Source organism: Onychomys torridus, chromosome 4 (assembly GCF_903995425.1).
Source record: "Onychomys torridus chromosome 4, mOncTor1.1, whole genome shotgun sequence".
Lineage (NCBI taxonomy): Eukaryota > Metazoa > Chordata > Mammalia > Rodentia > Cricetidae > Onychomys > Onychomys torridus.
The window spans coordinates 136,690,239-136,712,230 of record NC_050446.1 but is presented as its reverse complement, the minus strand read 5'-3'; the positions used below and the strand labels follow the sequence as shown (position 1 = coordinate 136,712,230).

The 21,992-nt window shown below is 49.2% G+C and overlaps 1 protein-coding gene across 1 annotated transcript in view; it reads right to left on the bottom strand.

The window, feature by feature from the left end:
• Positions 1–19,157, bottom strand: part of Col20a1 (collagen type XX alpha 1 chain) — a 33,796-nt gene extending 14,639 nt beyond the window's left edge. Inside the window, exons 1-19 of the mRNA XM_036186503.1 lie at positions 18,095–19,157; positions 15,503–15,613; positions 11,058–11,201; positions 10,653–10,808; positions 9,354–9,512; positions 8,747–8,866; positions 8,100–8,264; positions 7,294–7,446; positions 6,916–7,085; positions 6,408–6,537; positions 4,471–4,616; positions 4,267–4,390; positions 3,952–4,088; positions 3,286–3,415; positions 2,899–3,041; positions 2,569–2,701; positions 2,017–2,165; positions 1,733–1,862; positions 792–830 (exon numbers count right to left, since the gene is read on the bottom strand). Coding sequence (XP_036042396.1) covers positions 792–830; positions 1,733–1,862; positions 2,017–2,165; positions 2,569–2,701; positions 2,899–3,041; positions 3,286–3,415; positions 3,952–4,088; positions 4,267–4,390; positions 4,471–4,616; positions 6,408–6,537; positions 6,916–7,085; positions 7,294–7,446; positions 8,100–8,264; positions 8,747–8,866; positions 9,354–9,512; positions 10,653–10,808; positions 11,058–11,201; positions 15,503–15,613; positions 18,095–18,263 — 2,608 coding nt within the window. The 5' untranslated portion in view covers positions 18,264–19,157. The remainder of the gene's footprint in view (positions 1–791; positions 831–1,732; positions 1,863–2,016; positions 2,166–2,568; positions 2,702–2,898; positions 3,042–3,285; positions 3,416–3,951; positions 4,089–4,266; positions 4,391–4,470; positions 4,617–6,407; positions 6,538–6,915; positions 7,086–7,293; positions 7,447–8,099; positions 8,265–8,746; positions 8,867–9,353; positions 9,513–10,652; positions 10,809–11,057; positions 11,202–15,502; positions 15,614–18,094) is intronic.
• Positions 19,158–21,992: the final 2,835 nt, after the last annotated feature.

Below are 21,992 nucleotides of genomic sequence, written 5' to 3'. Positions count from 1 at the left end.
TTGCTGAATTCCCCTCTAGCCAGCACAGAAGCTTCAAGCAGCCTCAAGAGCCTGAGGACTCTCTATGGTCCAGACCCCAGCTACAGGCTGGGGCTGGCATACAAGTCACTGGGATGATCAGTGTCATGGTAGGTCCTCCAAGTACCAGCTCCTTTTACAGCATTAATTGGCACAAATCAGAACGTGAAATTACATATGTATTTGGTGTTTAACTGTATACAACTAAACCCAAGGGTGCAAAGGCTCAGCCTTTCTGAGGCCTATTTCAAGGAAGTAGCCATACCTGCCCATCTGTCCACTGGCCCTGTATTCCATGGGCCCTACCATTCACTGATCTTACCACTCACCATCCCTGCCAGTTTCAGGGTAGTAGAAGTTCCAGGCAGACTCTCTTGCTGGGATGTAGGTGAGATACAGCCTTCATATCACAAAGCTCTGTCCACTCTACTTTTAAGGCCCTCCTTTGGTGGATAGAATCCCCTGACATGCTTCATGCTAAGCATCTGTTCTCCACCTTCTTGCATAGTGCTTATGAGGACTCCAGGCTTTGCATGACTTATCCCACATGCCTGGCAGCAGGGGACCACCTGCATGTGCCGATACTAACTTTGGATGAAGCAGGAATAAAACTTCCCTGACACCCTCATGGGCTACTTAAGAAGGTACAGGCCTTGATCAGTACCCTATGGTTTATCCTAGATCATGAAAGGTCTGTCCCAACCTTGGAAGAGTCAAGAAAAGCAGAACAGGCAAACAACAGAGCAGAGTTGGCACAAATATACAGGACTTACCTGAGACGGAACTGTCTGGGTGTAGGGCTGGACAGGCTGCTGAGAGGACAGGGAAGGTCCGGTGAGCCACATCAAAGCTAGCCCAACTTCCTGGGCAATATCAGGCCTCTGGCGACACGGCGGACCTGCACAAGCTCCACTTTCCTCCTTTATGCAACACCCATTCCTCACTGCCATGCCAGGACCTCACTGAGTGAGCAAGTACCCCTGTCTACCCCGTGCACCCAGGACCAAAACCAAGGTTCCCTGGGGACTGCATCCAAAAAGTTATGGGCCCAAAGTGAGCCCCAAGTACCAGGTAGTAGGGCCAGGGAGATGACTGGATACAGTGAGCAGCACAGGCCTGTAGACAGAGATAGAAGCTGACCCTATAGCCAGATACAAGTCAGATGAAGTCACAGTCAGGACTCCAGGCATAGTGGTCATCCACTGAGCAGTGAGGAACCAATCATCATAGGCATTTGAGCTATAACTGAATGATCCGAGATGGGACATTAGAGTTGAGGCAGTGGCTTCATGGACTCTGAAGGCCTTATACCCTGAGCAGCTGTGGCTCTCAGGTGATTCCTCACAGCTGAGCCTGCCCTTGTGGGTTGGAGGCTACCAGGCCACAAGAGACCTGACTATGTCCTGTGGCATCAAGGGCAAGTGTCTCCTAGGTCAAACTCTCCATACTCTCTAGCCATTTCCCAGTTACTCTGATCCAGTCTGTTCTATTTATTTTGGGTACCCAAACTCTCCATGGCCTCTCCACAGTCTGGCCTCACTAGCTCTGGGGTCCACTGATTCCTGAGGTCTCACTGATTCTAGTATCTGGCCTAGTCTGTGGTCTGACCAGATCTGAGGTCTAACTAGGTCTAGCATCTAGCTTGACCTTGAGTCTGGCTTGGGTTTGGGGTTTAGAAGGAGCTGCCTACTAACCAGTCTTGGTGCCTACTAACCTGTGCGGTATGTGGCAGACACTGCTATACTCTCCCCTGCTCCATAGACAGCTGAGACCAGGACCCTGTACTTGGTGGCAGACAGCAGGTCAGGAAGTACAACATGGCTCCTGGTGCTTGGCACAGAGATCTGTGGGGTTTGGGGGAAGTCCTCTGAGCCTTCTCCTTTCAAGACTGTACTCCCTCTGCCCATCTTTCCTTCTATAAAGAAGCTGCTATCCATAAAGGATAGATAAAATCAGCATCTAAATCCTTGGATAGTTCCCTGCTCTTTATAGACTCACCGATTTCTGTGGCCCAGAGCCTGAGGCCAGTGTATAGTTGAGCCGGTAATGTAGAACATTGCTACTTGGTGGTGTCCAGCTGACCTGTAGGCTGTTGGGGGTCTTCGAGGACAAGACCAGGCTGGATGGGGGGCTCCTACTTGCTGAAGCTATTCAGTGGCACAGACAATGTGGAATTCAAGGCTCTCCAGAATGGAGGTACCCATGGTCAAAAGGCCAGCCAGCCAGCCAGCCAGTTCTGCAACATTATTATGCTCTGCCCTGCCCAACCCTAACAATGGCCCTGCTGAGTCCCCCAATACTCCTAGGAGGTCTTGCACAGAGGCTGTGTCACCCATGCTAGGAAATTTGGACCTTAGCCACACCAAGAGCCTGCACCCTTTGTGGGCTTGGATCCAGTGGTCCAGCCCAGAGTCTCAGGGACTCAGGGACTCAGGGAGCCTGCATGCCAGTGGAAGTATGAGATCCTGGGCATGTGGATCCAGGAGGGTCTGGGTCCCCTCTGTGCTGCTCCTGTCCCAAGCCTATCTGAACGGAGAAAAGGCCACCTACAGGGGATGTAGCGGAGGGACACAGGATCACTGTGAGTGCCGTCCCTGTAGTAGGCAAGGATGGTGATCTCATATTCCACATGACTCATCAGGCCAGGTAAGATGGCTGTGTCAAGGGTCCCTGGGACAGAGATCTAGAGAAAGGAGAGTCCAGAGATCCACCTGAATCATGGGGAAACTCACCACAAGAGGCTGGCTCACAGGCTATGGCAGACAGGTATTCCCAAGATATAGGACTTGGATGGACACACAGAGACTAAGCCCCACTTGGCCTTGAGATCTAGGGCCATAGGAAATTCTCTGAAAGCTCATCAGCTCCTTGTCCCCTTACCTCATGGGCCTTCCCCTCTCCCAAGGGCATCCACTTGATTTGATAAACAAGTACACCAGACAAGGCGCTGGCCACCCATGACAGCTTGACTGCATCTCCCTGGAGCTCCATTACAGACAGCTGGCTAGGACTGGGAGCTTTCTCTGGAAGATGGGGTGTAGAAATGGAGTACAGAGTGCTGACCTGAGCTGTTGCTTTCAGATAAGGATCAGCCATATTGAGGAATGTTCCTGGCCTCTTATCTCTCTGCAGACCTTCTATCATATCTGCCCAGATGCTTGTTCCCACCTGGCCTAGCACAGCCAGAACAGATGCCCAATATATTCCCTTCAGCAGACCATAAAGACATAGTCCAGCTCCACCCCAACCTTGACTTCACCGACTCACTTGTGGTCACATGGCCAGTCAGCATGGAGGAACCACCCCCGAAGTAAAAACAGGTGACTCGGATGATGTACTTGGTAGAGGAAGAAAGGGGGCCCAAGGTGGCTGAGGTAGTATTCCCAGAAACCTGAGCCTGTGGGAGGTATACAAGCAGACCAATCAGGCACCTGAATTCCTGACAGGATGTGGACCCAGGCTCAGGACCTACAGCCATGGCTAGCCTATGACTCCCAAAAGAGGAAAAATGTGATTAGCTATGGATCCCCAGAATGGCCCATGAGTGGAGACTCCTCCCCCGGCCACACCTTTTAACCCCACAAGCCATTCCGCCCTCTAAATCTGATGTGGCCACAGTCTTAGCATGACATCACTATTGCACACATGTGCGCATATGTGCACATGTGTCTTTGCTTCTAGTCTTTCCCCAACTCCTGACAGACACAGCCCCATTGAGGGCTGGGACATTATCAATCCTGTGTTCTTTGCACCATCTCAAAGGCTATGTAACAGGAAGCTAAACAGATATGGACTGAAGGTGTCCATAGGAAGAACATGTGGAGTGAGAGCCTAAGGATGTGCTAGGCTTCCAGTGCCTGGATGAATGCTCAATCAACCTAGGATTCTGAGTCCCCCAAGAGGCCCTTGGGACTTTCGGGCCCCTGCTCTTACCTGCCCAGAGTGGCTGCCATCACTAGAGACGTAGCTGACCTTGACCAGGCGCACAGGCCTCTGGGCTTCCCAGGACACACAGGCTGAGTTGTAGCTTACATCTGAGAAACTCAGGTGTCTTGGGGGCCCCAGCGTAGCTGCAGAGTATAACAAGGCCTTAGGGGCTGGCATTCCTATACTTGGGACTGGGAAAAGGGTAGGAAGTGCTAGGACTGGAGAACATATGGGGCATCTGTGATCACCTACCCTGGAGCAGGCTAAAGAAACAGAGCAGAGTATCTGCTATGTGAACAAGTGGCCTGGAAGGATACTCACTGGTCCTGGCATTGATGCTCCGGACCTCACTGGCCTCTGATCCCCGAAGGCTCTGCACTGAAATCTCATAGTCCCTGCCCGGCTCCAGGCCATCCAGCAGTACCTCAGGCTGTCCCACGTGTACCTGGCAGGGATATGGCAACACATGTCTCAGCACCAAGCCCCACCATCTGCCCCACCTGTCTCCCTGCCCCCACCTCTCACCTTTCTCCTCTGCTCCTCCCCAGGGGAGGCAGCCAGCAAGCACTGGACCAAGTACTGAGTGGCCCCAGCAGAGGGCTGCCAGGTGAGGCGGAGGGTTCTAGGTGTCACTGAAGCTAGGGTCAGTGCCCCAGGTGGAGGCAGGGGTGCTGAGGAGGGGATGACCATCAGGGGAATCTTGAAAGTGTGGCCTATGCAGAACTCATAAACATGAACAAAGGAACCCTTTTTTCTAATGATAAGACTTTTAGTAGGTAAGGTTATACTGATAGGGCACAGCCAGGTAGGCAACCGCCAATCAGAGCACAGGATTGAGTCACTTGTCTTAAGTGTCAGTGGACTGTGTTTTTCAGCTCACATTCTGGGGGAGCCAGATCATCTTACTGGCCTAAAGCAATCTGCTACAAAGGTAGTGAAGGATGGAACCTCCAGGTTGAAAGACACACACACACGCACACACACACACACACACACACACACACACGGAAAACATACAATACATGAAGCCATTTCTCTGAATGACCAGAAGAGGCAAATTTAGAGGCAGAGAGCAGAGTTGAGGTTGCCAAGGCTGAGTAAAGGACCTGGGGTGCCAATGCAATGTACAGTTTCCTTGGGGAACAGATATAATCTATGATGGCCTTGGTGTAAATAGCCTTGAATATACTGTGCTGTTGAATAATCCTTCTGTACACTGTGTGAATATATGTCGCTATGATTGGTTTAATAAACAAGCTGACTGGCCAACAGCTGAATAGGATAAAGTTAAGCCAAACTGAGAATGAAGGGTGGAGTCTGAAGAGATGCCAGCTAGCCCCTAAGGAAGCAGGATGTAGAAAATGAGGTAACTCCTGACAGTAGTGGCACACACCTTTAATCCCAACACTCAGGAGGCAGAGCCAGGTGGATCTCTGTAAATTCAAGGCCAGCCTGGTCTACAAAGCAAGATCCAGGACAGGCACCAAAACTACACAGAAAAACCCTGTCTTGAAAAAAGCTAAAAAAAAAAAAAAAAAAAAGAAAAAAAAAAAAAAAAGAAAAAAAAAGAAAAAGAAAATGGGGTAACAAGCCACAAGTCATGTGGCAAAGCATAATACGTGTTAATTTAAATGTAAGAGTTAACTAGTAACAAGCCTGAGCTATTGGCCAAGCATTTATAATTTATATTAAGTATCCAAGTCAATTATTTGGGAAGTGGCTATCAGTTGTGGGGGAGCAGGCTGTCAGGACAGGAAAACTACCTACAATACTGTTCTTTTTTGTTTGTTTATATTTTTGTCTTTTGAGACAAGGTTTCTGTTTGTAACCCTGGCTGTCCTGGAACTCATTATGTAGACCAAGCTGGCATTAAACTTACAGAGATCCACCTGTCTCTGACTCTCTAGTTCTAGGATTAAAGGTGTGTCCACACACCTAGCAAAGTCCTGTGTTTGCTATCCCATGTTCCCTGTAAGTAGGTGAGCATGGATATATGCATTCTATTTCAATGCAGCTGTTATCCAGGAATCATGGTGGGTCCAGCAACAGCTGAGAGCTGGTGGCCTCAGCCATGTGCTGTTGCTAGACAGGATGGGAGCCTTAGGATATCTTTTTGTTTTTGTTTTTTTGTTTTTTGAGACAGGGTTTCTCTGTGTAGTTTTGGTGCCTGTCCTGGATCTTGCTCTGTAGACTAGGCTGGCCTCGAATTCACAGAGATCTGCCTGGCTCTGCTTCCCAAGTGCTGGGATTAAAGGTGTGTGCCACCACTGCCCAGCTGCCTTAGGATATCTTAAGCAGCAGTAGTAATGAGCCATGTGTGACACCACTGTGTTCAAAAGAGGATACCAGGGTCAGAGAGGCTTGGAATGGAGGCTTGTGGGAGCAATTCAGACCTAGGGTTATCTGTAGTTGTGCCCTGATAGTCCCCAAGGGGTAGGACTAGACAAAGATCACCCCTCTACCTGTGGTTGCCCGGCCTTGCAAGCTCTTGCCAACTCCACTCTCATAGACAGGAAGCACAGAGACCAAGTATTCTGTGTTGGAGGTCAGGTTTCGAAGCTCCATGGATGAGACAGGTCCTTCCACCACCACCTGGGCAAGAAAATCCCATCAACAGGGTATAGGCTTGGGAGATGTGGATCATCATCCTGAGACATTAGATCCCTACACAGAGCAGAGCAGCACCAGGCACCAATCCATTTGTCTATCAGTATGTCATCAAAACCACATCTGCGTGTCTGCAGTCACTGCCCACTCTGACTTGGTCTGATTGGGTGCATCTGTATATAGCTACCCACTCCCAACCTCACCCTCTTCGGCTTTCCTTTCTCATGTGGATTTAATAATCTGTAGACCTTCATTCTAGTGTTCATCCATAGCTCAGCAGAACCCACCTGAGCCATGCTGGTAGAGTCCTGTCAGCTGCCCCAGCTTCCAAGGAGAGGCTAAACCAGGGGACCCCCCTCTTACCTCCTTGGGAGCACCACCCCTAGAAGGCTGCCATACAATTAGATACTTGAGGGGTGGGTATAAGGCTGGAGTCCAAGACAGGTGGACACTGGATGAGGTGACGTGGGTCAGGACCAGTCTGGTGGGCATGGGGAAGGGGTCCAGGGCCAGAGTAGCTGCTGCTGGTTTGACTATGGGGAAAAGTAGTCAGGGAGCAAGTAAGCACATCTATTTGCTCCCCCTGGTGGCCATGTACAGTAGGGACGGGAAAATCCTCTCAACATATCCAAGGACAGACATTCCTCTGGTTTAATCTACAGACCCTCATGAGCCATAAAAATTGGCCAGGTGTAGCTTCAGTCTCCCTGTCCCTTCGTCACTGTGGTGTTGTATCCTTACCTGGGCCCCTGCCCTGGATTTTTTGGCAAATGAGGCGGCTGAGCAGAGCAGCTAAGGTGGCCAGCTGAGGGAAGTCAAGCACATTGTGGACAGTGATGTCCAGTGGCTGGGATGCCAGGAGCTTCAGTTCGGCTTCATCAGCATTCTTCACACCTGCTTTGGGGAAGTGTGTGCCAATAGGCCTCTCTGAGACTCTAATCCTATTTACAGACAGGATCATAGAGGAGAGACTTGCCAGAGTCTCCAACATCTGGGAGGGCACAAACTGATGCCATGTGTCCTAGATCCCATGGGGTATCAATGGGACATAGGAATGGGCCAGGGGAGGCCAGTGTGCTTAACTCTGGGAGTTCTGGGGAGAAGACCAGATTATGTAGATGCTGGTGCCAGGTGCCCACAAAAGAGGGGAATCCTGGGGAGAGAGAGCCTCCTAGAACAACTTGAAGTTCCCTTCCCATAAAACAGGGCAGTGAGTGTGGCTGATGCCCCAGAGAGCACCAGGAACAACCCTTGCTTGGGGAGCAGAGGGGGAGGCAGAAGGGTTGTCAGACACAAGGACAGCTGCCAGGCAGGGACCAGTTTGAAGGCTACTTGCCGTGTGAGTTGAAGGGTGGCAAGGAGTTAGGGGAGTATCACAGCAAAGGAGGCAGGAACAGACTGAAGATGTTGCTGCAAGATGCAGCCATGCACCTCTATGGAGCAGGACTTACCCTCTGGGCTCTATGGGTGTAGAATGTGTCTGTAACTCAGAGCCCACCCTAGCCATGAGCATTCCAACCCAGGGCCCAGGCACTATGTGGGCTCACCCACGACAAAGACATCAATGTCCTGATCCTTAAGAATTCGGGCAGCTGTGCGCACATCATCCTGGGACTTGCCATCCGTCACCAGAATCAACACCTTGGCTGCCTCTGGACGGGCACCTGCTGCTGGCTTCAGGTTCTGCCCCAGGACATGGGTTAGGGCGAGGCCTTAGGAACATCAGGGACAAAATGACAGGCAGCCACTATGACTTCCTCCTCAGGTGCCTTCTCAACCACAGCTGTTCCCAGCACTTGATCCCAGGGCTCTCTGTTCACATGTCTTGTCTGCCCTGCTTGCCAGGCTAAAGAAACTTGGGATCAGGGATAGCTCCTTTTGTAGAGGGTACCCATGACCCAGCAAAGCCATGCTTATGTCTTCTAAGAAGCCACCTGCAAGGCTGACTGTCCAGCTGAGTGAGACCCTAATAGAAGTTGCCTATTTCCAGTGCAGACACTTGCTCTCAACAAGGTGCCGAAAGTTCCCCATTTTTGCTAAGGGTTGGGGCGGGTGGTGAAGGTTGAGTTTGCTCCCTGAAGTATGAAGTGGGCTCAGCACCCACCCATCACACAAATGTTCACGGGTGGAAGGGGCATTAAGAGGAGGTTGGCCAGAGGCTTCAAAACAGCCAAACCCCAAGGCCCAGGCATACCTGTGAATGTGTTTCCTCCCCTATAGCGGAGGCTGTGTACTGCTGCCAGCACCTGCTCCTTGGTGTGGAAGGACTTCAGGTCCCACTCGGTCTGGGGGGCTCCACTGTACTGAGTCAGACCTGGGGGTGGACTCTGGTTGTTGGGCTGAGGGTTTTTTGTTTTGTTTTTTAGTCTCTTTCTTTTTTGCAGCACCAGGGGGCTAGCATGCTAGGCAAGTTTTGTGCTACTGTATCCTCAATGCCAGACCATATCTACAGAGTTGCCTGCTCTGGGTACAGCCTTTGGGGGTCCCACTCCCAGAAAAAGACACATTTTCAGGGCCTAAGGCTTTCATAGGGGTATCACTAGAGGGACTGACTGGGAGCCAATCATTCCTGCAGACTATAACAGCAGCCCTGTTCACAGGGAAAGGGAATCAGGCACATGACCCAATCCAGACAAGCAGGTTTCCATCAGCCAGGTTTCCCAACTCTCTTGGCAGGCTTATGGACTCTGGAAGGCTTTAGCATTTTCCATCCTATTATGAGGGCAGCTACCCCCCTTCTGCTGGTGAGGACTTAAGAGGTCCAATCTCCCCCAAGGCAAGGCAAAAGAGGTGGTACCCACCTACTTGGACTTTATCTGGTCCTATTTCAAAAGGTGTAATGATGCTGGCCAGGAAGTCTTTGACCTGCTGGAAGTGGCTGTGGCCGATGCTCCAGGACCCATCCACCAGAAAGATTATATCAGTAGGAGTTGGGGGTGTACAGCAGAACTGGGTGTCAGCTGTGGCAGGTAAGGATGGGTGAGACTTTTGGCCTCCTCAGGACACCTGAGGTATTGTAGACCTGACTGAAGTTCTCAAAATATCCTTCCCTGGGATCTTGGGGGTAAGGGTTTCCAAGGGCTTTGTGTTCACCAGATTTAGAAAAGCATCCTAGTTTGGGGTTTCACAGTCTCAGGTCTAGGGATCACCTATGCCTTCCAAGGCCCCTGGCAGCACTATGTCTGAACCTGCAAATTTAGTCCCTGGGCTGATCAGGCTCCAGCATCCACATTTCCAGGCCCAGTTGCCTGTAGGTGGGCACCAGTCATGGGCAGGGGTGTTGGCACCACAGATAGTCCAAACTGGGTAAATTGGCAGGAAGATCAGGCAGGGCTAGTAGCAACTAGAAACTACTTCTGTGGCCTCAGGATCTTCCATCACCTTAGAATTCTTTATAAATAAAATCCTCCTTGGGGCCCCTTTCAATTTGACACAAATTGCACCTGGCAGGCCTTATGAGATTTCTAAACACAGCCAGGTAGGTGATTCCTCTGTGGCTTCTGATCCTCAGTCTAAAGGGGGAGGCCCAGGCATGCCTGTAAGGCCCTCAATAGTGGGGTAACATTGTAGCAGAAGACCCAATCCATAACAACACAACAGGGCACAGGGCCTGGCCAGGAGGAAGTAATACCCAAGTCTGAAGACAGAAGCCCTCCCACAGCTCTGTGTTTGGTGAAGAAAGTAGTGTCCTCCTGATGTGAGGCGGGACAGGTGATAGGATACCCTCACTGACCCCACAGTACAGAGCAGTCACCTTACCTAGCTTCTCTTGCTTTCCCACAGAGTCTGCAATGTGGCTCTGCCTTTTCAGGTCTGTGGTTGGCTGAGTGGGGTCCTGTACTCCAAGGCCCTGCTTGAGTTTCCTCTGATCCTTATTGGCTACTCCTGGAGGCAGGGGGAGGGGGTCACAGCTCCTACCATGCACCTCCCAGACCTGTACCCAAGATTGTGAGTCCAGGAATATGACTGATAAGCCTAAATCAAAGCTAGAGCACATGGTCAAATACAAACAAGAATTTCTGGCCATATGACGAGAGTCACAAGAAGCTTCAGAAAGCTCTCCTCACCCCAGGATTTATTCTCATTCCACTCTGACCCACCAAAAATGGGCCGGTCTCTGCTTGAGGTGAAGGCAATACTAGGCTCAGGTGTTTTCTCAGGGTCTGAGGCCCCCAGAGGGAAAGAGCTGGGTTCCAGGGTGGGCTCCACCAGTCTCCGACTGCCTCTGCTCAGAGAGTGGCTCTTCAGATCCTCAACTGCAGAGAGAGGAGGGACTGACTGTCAGGACACCAGCCCAGAGCGGGAGCAGGGGTTTGGGGTTTTGGGGGTTTATGGACTTCCTGGACCTGCCCACCTCATGGGAAGTGAGCAGCAATGTCAGGAACAGGAAACAAGACCCCAGTACTTCACAGGCAAAATGCCTCAGGTCACAAGCCCAGGCCATGGGCTCCCAACCCATAGGTCTTCCACTCACATCCACTCCGTCTATGTGCAGGAGGACTTACTCACAAACTCTCTTCGTGCCAGAAGGACAGGCCCAGAGTCAGTGAGCTCGAAGATCTGCAAGGTGTAGCCCTTGGAAGGGCTCAGGCCACCCACGGTAGCCTTGGGTGTCTTGGTGGTTAATATCAGCTCCTGCTCCAAGTCCCCTAGGTGGAGGTGGAGAATTGTTGAGGCTGCCAAATTTACTATACATGTGTGCATACATGTGGGTCAATGTGTATGCATGCTGATGTGTTTACTGTACATGTTTGTGCATATGCATTTGCATATGTACTATGTGTGGTATGCAAATGTGTATATGTGGATGTGAGTGGATGTTTATATGTGTGTTTTGCATGTTCATATATATATATGGAATGTATGAATGTGTGTGCCGCATGTGTGTGTGAATCCTGAGGTAATATTCATCAATTCATGTACATGTGGCTAGGTATATGTACATTGCATGTGTGCATTGCATGCATGTAGGTACACAAATGTACATGTGTGTATGTATGAATTATGCATGTCCTTCATGCATGTGTACCATATAGGTATATATATGCGTGTGTGTGTGTGTGTGTGTGTGTGTGTGTGTGTGTGTGTGTGTATGTGTACATATGGGTGTGTGCACTGGGTGAGTTGAATGTATGTGTACCATACACCTATCCTTATTATGCACATGTGTACATGGATTATGTACATAATGTAAGAAATCGTCCAAACTAATCCCTCTTGAGGTTAAGGAAGAGAACAGGATGAGGGTTGGATTGGAGAGCCAGGGATGGGAAAGAAAAGAAGTTCTGTCAGGGAAGAAGTTTCTTCTTCAAAACCTCTGCAGAAGAGCCTGTCCTGTGGGGGAAGGTCCACTTTTCCTGCTCTGGAATGCTGTCATCTAAAGGTAGGGATGGATCCCAGTATTAAAAATCACAGCCAGGCCTGGTGGTGCATGCCTTTAATTCTACCCATTGAGAGGCAGAGACAGGCAGATCTCTGTGAGTTCAAGGCTAGTGTTGTCTATATAGCAAATTCCAGGCTGGCCAGGGCTATACAATGAGACCTTGTTTTTTTTTTTTAAAAAAAAGAAAATGTTATACTATTCCAAAGAGAACCTATGTGGGGGCAGGTGGGTGGAGCCGGAAGAAGTGACCTCATAATGGAGCTAGGAGGTATAACTAAACTTATGGACACACAGAGCCTCTGGGTCTCAAACACCAGGGAATAAAAACACCTCCCACCTGAGAGGAATACAACAATGTTTTCAAAAAGTGGGCAGTACCCAGACCTGCACCCAGTCCCACAGTAGGCAGTGGCCAGGCAGGGAGGCACGGGCTAACATGCTTCTGTAGTTGTTATAGCAGAAGATGGGTTCCAGCTGGCTGTGGTGGCACAGGCCTGAAGTCTCAGCATTCAGGGGGCTGAGGCAGAAGAATTGATGAATTTAAGTCTAGCCTGAACTACGGAGTGAGACCCTATCTCAATTAAATAAAAAAAGAAAGGAAAATGGACTAGGATATGAGCCCACCTTCATAGATGTAGACTAAATGACCAACTACCATATTGAAAACATGTTATGAGATTTAATATATCTACAGAATTAGAATTCACAAAGCAGGATAGACAGATGCGATGTTAGGTGGTTGCAGCACCACCCATGAAAGGTGACACAGCAATCAGGCTGTGTGCTGCTGTGTCTAAGGTGGTCACCAGGAGATGAGGGGATAAGTGAGTAACCACAAAGTTCATGAAGACATGAACTCTTCATCCTATACCTACTGCCAGGCAACCTTAACTTTACAGTAAAAGTAAGCACTGTGGACAGCCATCTGCCTTACAATAGAAACACCCACCACTAGCAACAATTTCACTAGCAAATACAGGCCAACTTGAACCTGACCAAACTTCAGGATCCAACTATCAATCCGCAGGAGACACAGGGGAGAGTGGGACAAGTCATACAGCATCTCAAAGATGCCATTGCTAGACAAGGACACAGGGATCTGGCTTCTCCTACAAGTAAATACCAAGGGGAAAGGAGAGAGGAAAAAATATGTGAGACACAGGACTAGTAATGTATACATCAGCCCTGTGTGTGGTGCATGCACACTTGGCAATCTCAGTATCCAGGAGGCTGAGGCGAGGGAATTGTGAGCTCAAGGCCAAGCTAGGCTACACAGAAAGACCCCATTTCGGGGTGTGTGGGGGGGGAGAAGTGTATAGACTTGTTTGGGGTCCTAATTAAGACTGCTCAATTGTAGAAGGCAATTTACTGGATGAGCTGCAAAGTTGTCGTTTTAATTTGGAGGCATACCAATAGCACTTGAGCTGTGTTTGAGTCCTTCCTTCTTTAAGTTGAAAAAATACAGACAGACTTACACAATGTCTCAGCTTTGCTTTAAGATAATGCAGAAAAAAAGATAATGCAGCACAGGTGTGTGACAAGGAGGGAAACAAAGCTGGGTGCCACATTACCTGTGGAGCTTAATGCTGAACACCAGGCTCCATCACACTCTGCTGCCTTCCAGGTGTTTAAATTTTTCCATAAAAATCTTAGACCCAAAGAAGAGAATAAAAGTATATAAAAAGAAAACAAATTGGAAGAGTGTAGATTTAAAGCCAAATAAATAAATTACTTTGTTAAATAAAATAGATAAAATGTTTCAACTAAAAGACAAAGATTGGGGTTGGAAAGATGGCAAGCAGTTAAGTGCATGTGCTACTCTTGTAGAGGATGAAGTTCAGTTTCTAGATTATGTTGGGTAGCTCACAGCTGCCTGTAACTCCAGACTCAGGAGTATCTGTCTCCTCTGGCCTTTGAGGGCACCTGTGCGCGCACGCGCGCGCACACACACACACACACACACACACACACACACACACACTTTAAAAAGACAGATTGTTGGGCTGGAGAGATGGCTCAGAGGTTAAGAGCACCAACTGCTCTTCCAGAGGTCCTGAGTTCAATTCCCAGCACCCACATGGTGGCTCACAATCTGTAATGAGATCTGGCACCCTTACATAATAAGTAAATGAATCTTTAAAAAAAAAAAAAAAAAGACAGATTGTCTCACTGGCTAAAAAGAATGCTCTGTCACTATTCATTTAGAAGCTTTTCTAAATAAAAAAGAAATCGGAGGAGTGTAGATTTAAACTCAAATCAATTACTTTGTTATTGATTTCATTAGTATTGTGAATATCTATTTTATTATTATTTTATAAGATATCTTTTGGCTTTGTTGATTCACTTCATTTTATGTTTTTTATTTCTATAATTTATTCTCTTTTCTATAATTTCCTTCTAGTCTACCTGAATTTCTATATAACTTATCATGGATGCTTACATTCTTAGTTTTTCTTTTTTCCTTTTTCAATACTGGGGCTCAATTACACCAGTGCCTCGCATATGCTGCACGAGCACTACCGCTGATCTATATCCCCATCCCTACAATTTTTCTTTTATAACTTATAGAGCTAAAGCTATTCATCTTCCTCTAAGCCACAGGGAAAAAATTAAAGACAGCATCTATGTAGCTCAGGTTAGTCTTGAACAGGGGGATCCTCTTGTCTTGGCCTCCCAAGTACTAGAATATAAATGTGACCTCACCACACACAGCTTGTTTTAAGCCTTTCCTGTGTTATCACGACCCTGCCCCTGTAACTGGAAAGCTAACTGCTCTCTCACATGCTCACTACATGCAGGATCCAGGCTGTTCTTAAACCCCAGGGAGTTACCACTTCTTCAAAGCATATGTCCTGAGCACCTTGTGTGTGGGCTCATGCTGGATATAGGGGAATACAGAGGCCTCTCCAACTGCATCTGCTCCACATGATTGAGGCTGACAGGGAGGGGAAAGGAACATAGGAAATGCGGAAATGGCCCTGCTAGAAATGGGAGCCACTGGATTGTGTGAGGAGATGCTAGCTGGAGCAAGCTCAGTGACCACCTGCTAGGAAAGTACCATTCCCATTGCTTTTCTTAAGTGGAAAGCCTTGGTCCTGCAATTGTGAATGAAATGCACTGTCTCTTCTAGTAAAGCATTAAATGAGACAAAGGAGACCCATCTTTAAAGAAGTTTGTAAAAAGCACACCTGGGAGAAAAAGTCCCTGTCCACTCTTCAGCATTTTCCTAAGATCCAAGTTTGTGCTCAAGTTTGCATTATACTCTCAGAAGTTGTACTTTGTTAATCAACTGTTGTTTTAAGTTAGCCAATCTGTAAGAATGTGAGACCCAGTTCTGATCACACAGAGTGCAGTACAAGACTTCTTTGGTTAGGAACAAAAATACAGTGAGGCCCCTGACTGGGTGTGCTCACTTGCTTGCTTGCTTGCTTAAGCTTGGCTATACACCATTCTGCAGAAGTAAAATTTCATGCTTTGCCAAAGTACTTTGGACTGTATGGTCATTTTCTTGAGATCCTAGACAGGGAAGAGGAGAGAAAGCCTAGTAGGGAGACACGAGCTCCATACCTGCCATAGGTGTCACTTGCACCAAGTAGCCAAGGCCACTTCCCTCTGCTTCCCTCCACTTCATCTGCAGCTGGTCCTCAGGCAGTACTGCCAACCTCAGATGGCCACTTACTGTAAAAACAGGATTGGAAGTTGGGGCGCAAGATAGACTTACCAGACAACCAGAGGGAAGCCTCACCTAAGAGGTTTGAAGGGACATAGCCCTAAGTGTCTGAAGAGTCTGTGGCCCCACCAAGATCTGTGGAGGAAAAATCCTACATCCTTGGGATTATCTATGACAAGGCCACACTGTTAGCTTCAGCAGGAGGGAGTCCAATTCCACCCAAGGGAAAGCCCCTGCTGCAAAGAAGGCTCAGATCAGCACCCAGCGGGGCAGTGTCTACCATGTGATCACTAGAGGTGCAGAGATAAAACAGTAGCTGCTGACCCGCTGCCCAGGGTCTTGGCAGTTGCCTTGGGTCTCCTAGTCTCAAGAAAGACTGTAGAAGCAGCTGTGCTGCTGAAGACACTCTCCCCCCACAACTGTCAAAGTCATGCTAGGTTGATGCATCCTTTGTGGGCAGACTGGGTAAAGGACCTCAGCTGGAAATGTGGTAATAGCTATCTGCTTATGTCCACTTGGCATGCCTGTGTGCACCTGTGCCTATATGTGGGCACATGTAGGATGCACACCAAGCTTCAGCCCCCACACTAGAGATGGCAGTATGATGGTTAGTATTGTCATCTTGATAGAATCTAAAAATCACCTAGGATATCATACTTGGGTACACCTGTGGGGGATTATCTTGATTTTGTTGACTGATGTTAACAATGTGAGAAGATACATTTTAATTGTAGATGGAACTACTCCTCTGGCAGGAGAACCCAGACTATATGACACTGATAGTGAGTCGAGCACTGGTATACATGCACTCCTCTTTGCCTTCTGATCATGGACGCAATGTGATCAGCTGCTCCAAGCTCCTGCTGCCTTGACTTCCTGCCATGAAGAACTACACCTCAACTCTGAGCTAAAATAAACCCTTTCTTCCTTCAGCTTTTGTCATAGCATTTTGTCATAGCAACAGGAAAAGAAACAAAGACAGGGTGATCCTGCCATGGAAGAGGGGGAACCCACGGTCAATGAGGAGAAGGGGGCAGTGGGGTCTGTGCTGACCTCCCAGAAAGCTTCCGGACTCTGTGGTGCAGGCAGCTATTTTTGGAAAATGGGGACAGAGGCCTCTTCTAGTCTCCTCAGCATGTGCTGGGGACAGAGAGATGGGCAAAGACTGAGGGTGTCTGCAAAAGACACAATGACCCATTCAGAATGAACTGTTTCCTGATGGGCTTGGCTGCTCTGACAGTGATCTACTGAAAGGCAAGAATGTGTCAGGATAAGGTGGGGGCTCTGACAGGCCAGCTGTGAAAGGGACCCCCCAATTCTGCCCATGAAGAGCCTTCTGTTTCTCCCTTCTTCCTGCAATGTGTTAGAGGCTTTTAGAACTTCCCTCTCAGAGATAGCACAGGCACATTTTCCCCTCCCTAACCTCAGCTGCGCCTCCCAGCTGGTTGCTGACCATGTGGGCCCTGTCTCTTTGGTCTCAGGACCTCAGCCCACCCCAGCCATGTAAAGGGCTGATGAAGAGCAGCCTGTCATGCTGAGACCTGAGGTAGGGGAGCAGTCCATTTGTGGGTCTTGCAGAATTACTCTAAGTTGGTCATACTCACAGTAAAGGCTTCCTTCTTACTGAAATCCCAGCCCACAAGCCCACCTTGGGGTTTCTCTGTCTGAACAAAGGGAGCTGAGGGACGTTCCCATGTAGCAGCCACCTCCCTGGATGAGAAGACATGCTGGGAAATGAAGTCTGCTAAGCTCCAGGCCAACCTAAGTTGGAACCCCTACAGTGCAGTGGATAGTAGTGGCAGGAAGAGATGTTCTTAACTTAACTTGGGTGAGGCAAGACATTGATGTAACCCCAGAAACAGATTCAAACCAGTCAGGTGCCATGAGGGACATACATACTGCTCCTGGGAGCGAGATGTAGTCATGAGCATGAAGGCTATAGGGACACAGCAGCCTACCTTCCAGGGATCTGTCTGCAGCTCTACTGGAAGGAGTCTGCAACACAGACCCTCCCCTTCAAGTGTACATCCCTTGGAGGTCATAGAAAACACCAGGAGAGCCTTTCCCAGGGAGAGCAGCTGGAGTGGCCAAATAGGAAGGGACCAGATAGAAACTCTTGTCTCAGGACTTGTACAGAGAAGAGGGATGCACCACCTATCTAAGACAGAGCAGGAAAGCCTTTTCATCTTAGGAAGGAGGGGGGCAAGAATCTTGCTATTAAATTTGAAGTATGCCAGTAATCTTGAAAAAGCTGAGACCAAAAAAAAAAAAAAAAAAAAAAAAAGCCTCCCCAAGCAAGGCTGAAAGACAAGGCCAAAGGTCAAGACAAAAGCTGAGAATGAGGACTCTCTCCCTTTGATCCGTCAGCTTGCCTGTTGCTGCAACAGCTCTTACATAGGCATTTAATCTATGAGGAAATGCCAGTTACAGAAGGTCAAAGGCTTACAGCAGGGTTCCTCCTACAGGCAGTGGGGGCATTGTCTCCTTACCTTGTCCCTGCCCCAGTGCCAAGGTGGCACCCAACAACATCCAGAGGCAGAAGTGAAGGTAGGAGCCTCGGAGGCTCATGGTGAGCAGCCTGTGGGAGGAGAGGCCACAGCCCTTCACTACTAATTCATCTGTCTGACCCCTCCCTGACCAGAAAGCTGGTTTCTCCATCCATTCCCATGGACCAGCAGGATGTTTCCACAGACACGTGTGTGCCTAGAGGCCTATGACTTGTCATTATAGGGATGGTGACAGAGACTGAGGACCTAAGACCAGCCCTGAAGCCATACTAGAACATCCCACTGAACAAAGGACCCTTAGCTGTACAGCCTCCTTGTGTACTCCAAAGTACCCTCTGCAGGGAACCAATTCTCCCTGAGTAGGGTCCAGTCCAGCACACCTGCCCATGCCCCTTCTGGTGTTTACATCTACAACAGATGTACAGTGGGGTCACCAAGAGTGGCAAGACCTTGAGGCTCCAGAAGCCCCTCATGGTGTCTGGGATTGGCTTGGATAGAATCCTGCCATTAAGGTCCTCACATTAGGTGGCTTGCCCTCAAGCAAAGGAGACATTTAAAGCCAAATTCTGATTACAGCAGAAGCAGGAAAGCACATCAGCGGACACTGGGTAGTGATGAGAAGTATTGGGAAACCTCTGAGACCTCTCAGAAGTTGGGAAACAATGCTTGAGAGGCCAATGGGGTAGAGGCCAAGAGTCCACTGCCCAGGGGTGGCACTTTGGAGGAGGGGACACAAACATGACCTAGTCTGGAATGTGTGAATCTGAGGTGACCAGAGTCCTGAGGAATCCTGATACCCTACCCCACTGAACAAAGGACCTGTAGCTGCACAACTTCCCTGTATACTCAAGGGTAATCTCTGAGAGGAATCCAGCTCTCCCTGAGTAGGGCCCAGACCTGCAGGAAGGCTATAGGTTGATACACCCCAGGGCACTGGTTCTCAACCTTTGAGTCGTGACCCCAGATGGTTTGAACAGCCCTTTCACAGGGATGGCCTAAGGCCACTGGAATACAGATACGTACAATTCATAACAGTAGCAAAACTAGTTAGAAGTAGCAACAAAAATAATTTTATGGTTGGGGGTTACCACAACATGAGGAACTGTATTAAAGGGTTGCAGCGTTAAGAAGGTTGAGAACCACTGCCCTAGAGTGGACATACGTATCCATCTTGGGAATTTAAACTAAGGTCTATGTGCTATGGACCACTGTCCTATCTGTTTACTGGACCCACATAGATGGCCCTGACCTTCTGGACTCATTCTGAAGCCAGACCCCTCACTACCTCATGGCCAAGGTGGTCACAGTTGATCAACATAAGCCCCCCTCTGCTGGACACCAGTCTTTTTTGTATACCCACAGTTCCAAGTGTCATCTGAGATCCTCACAGGATCCCAAGAACCTGCTCAGGTGTCCAGGCTGGACTTGGTCTCTCTGCTTGTGAGGTCTCGGCACCGATTCCAATCTTTCCGAAAGGTCAGTCACTCTCCAGGATAGTCCTAAATGGATTCTCCAGTGGCTTCCTCACACACCCACCCAGCCCAGGGGCCATAGATGAGTCACTAACCTCCTGCTCCAGAGAAAGTGTTCCTCACTCCCCAATGCCTTTTGATCCTCCTGGCCAGCTGTGCCCACTGGAAGGCTGAGACTTATGAATGGTGCCCTTCCCTAACATCACCACTTGTCCCGCCCTCAAATCCTTCCTCCTCCCCTTTATCTGCTGCTGCCTGGGGCGTGTTTCCAAGAATGAGATGGTGGTCCCAGCACAAAGGACCCCATTGCATGCCACAACAGGAATCCCATTAGTAGTAGTATGGAACAGCAAAAGCCTGCCCCACAGGCTTCTTGAGAATAAAGGCCAGTGTGTATGGGTGGCCCTGGGTGCTGAGTTGGTAGGTGCTGGGCATTAAGGAGTCTCTGCCAGTCCATTTGGGGGAAGGACCACTTAAGCCTTTACCAACCACTAGGGTTTATGATCTCTATTCCCATCCTGTTTGCCCTAGAACCCAAGTCTTTACTAGGAGCAGGCCCATGCCTATACTACACTTCTACCTGGGATGTCCTTGCACTGTCTACCTTCCTAAGCCACTTCCCGCCTGAATGGGTTAGGCAAGTTCTGCCTCAGCAAAGCTCTCCTGATCCATCTTGAATCTCCCATGATCTAACTCTTAGCAAGCTGGCCCAGCAGACTAGGCCTGAGATAAGGGCCCTGCTCCCACCTGAAGGCATAGTTTGTGAAGCAGCCACTCAGTTCCCATGGGTCCAGTGCAACCCCAGCTTTGTTCAACTACACATTGGCTTCAACTCACCATATCCTAGCCTGATCCAAGTCCTGTTGCCCTTACCCCCACCCACCCTGACCCCTAGCTTAGCCCAAGAACCCACTAGGATTGGAGGTTGCAGAACTGTCAGCCCTTCCTGTCTTACAGGACCCTGTGGGTCTCCCTATTGAGTTGCCCAGATAGGAACTCATACCCAGGGATATATGTTCCTTGAAGCTGGATGACTTACATTCCACTTGATCAGAGGTTATTCACGTCTGTGGGATCAGCAATTACCAGGCACCTCCTGCCTAGGTACTCTTCTCTGAGCTCATCACCTCCCCTGGAGGTTAGGTATGGCTGCCAATTGTTCACACAATACCACCCTGGCCAGAAGACAACCTGAGTTACACATGGCCTTGGGCAAACCTGGCCAATGACCAATATGTAATCCATGCAAGTAGGGCAGTCTTCTTTCTTGATGCCATGCTGAAAGCTCCTAACTCTGGGACATAGCCCTGTTTCTAGGACCCCAAACAAACCCCCACAACCTGGGATCTAGGCTCAATCTCTGCAGACCTTCACCATGGTCAAATGAAGGAATTCATCCCGGTAATCTCTGGGTATATGCATGTGTGGCCACAGCTCACAGGCATCTTGAAACACCTATGTGCATTTACAAACACCTCAGCACTCCCCTGCACTATGGTCCTCAGGTGGCCTACCCTGTATCTTCTACCTCATGCTGCCTGGTGATACCCGAGAAGTCCTTAAACCAGCCCAATGGTCCTGCTTCTCCTAGCAATGGCATGTGTACACCCCATCCCCATGCTCTGGGATCCATGCCATAATCATGCCAACTAAACCAGAACAGAGTGCCCTAGAGTCTATTCATCTTTCTTCTGAACCACAGCCCGACAGAAGGGGATACGAAGACGGGCAAGACAACACAAGCAGTGATGACCGTGATGAAGTGGCTAGTGGACACTCAGAATACTGTCTGAATGGTTTTGCAAGGAGCAGGGCTGACCTAAAGTGCCCTCTTATCTGGCTGGTATTTTGGGCTGAAAGTCTGGAGCAAAGCCTGACTTGAGAGACAGATGCCCCTGATGGTCCAGCAGGCCAGTTGCCCCTTTCAAGCTAAAGCCCACACTCCCCACAGCTAGCCAGAGGCCAAGACCAATTTCAGCTAAGCACTAATTCCACCAAGGACACTTGGTGGGAGACCATGCAATCAATATCAGCATAACCCCTGGCCCTTTAGTGCTACCCCTCTCAAGGCCATTACTCATACAGGGGCTCCGTACTTCCCCACTGGACAGCTCTTGGTCTAGAACAGGAGGACAGAAGGCAGAGGCCAAGCCACCACCTGCCCCAAGAATGTGGAGTCTCCGGTAAGAGTCCACCAACACAGCCCAGAAATGGCTATCTACCCAAGCCACAAGCTCAGAGTCAGTCCAAGATAGCACCAACTTTTCTCCTCCTCCACCTTCCAAGCTACCTGACCAACCAGAGAAGCAGCTAGGGCTGCTCAGCCCCTTGCCAGGTCACCTAGGCCCAAACTACCTGACATAAGTCTAACCAGGCCTATCCTGGAACCGTTGCCTCCCTGAAGCCCA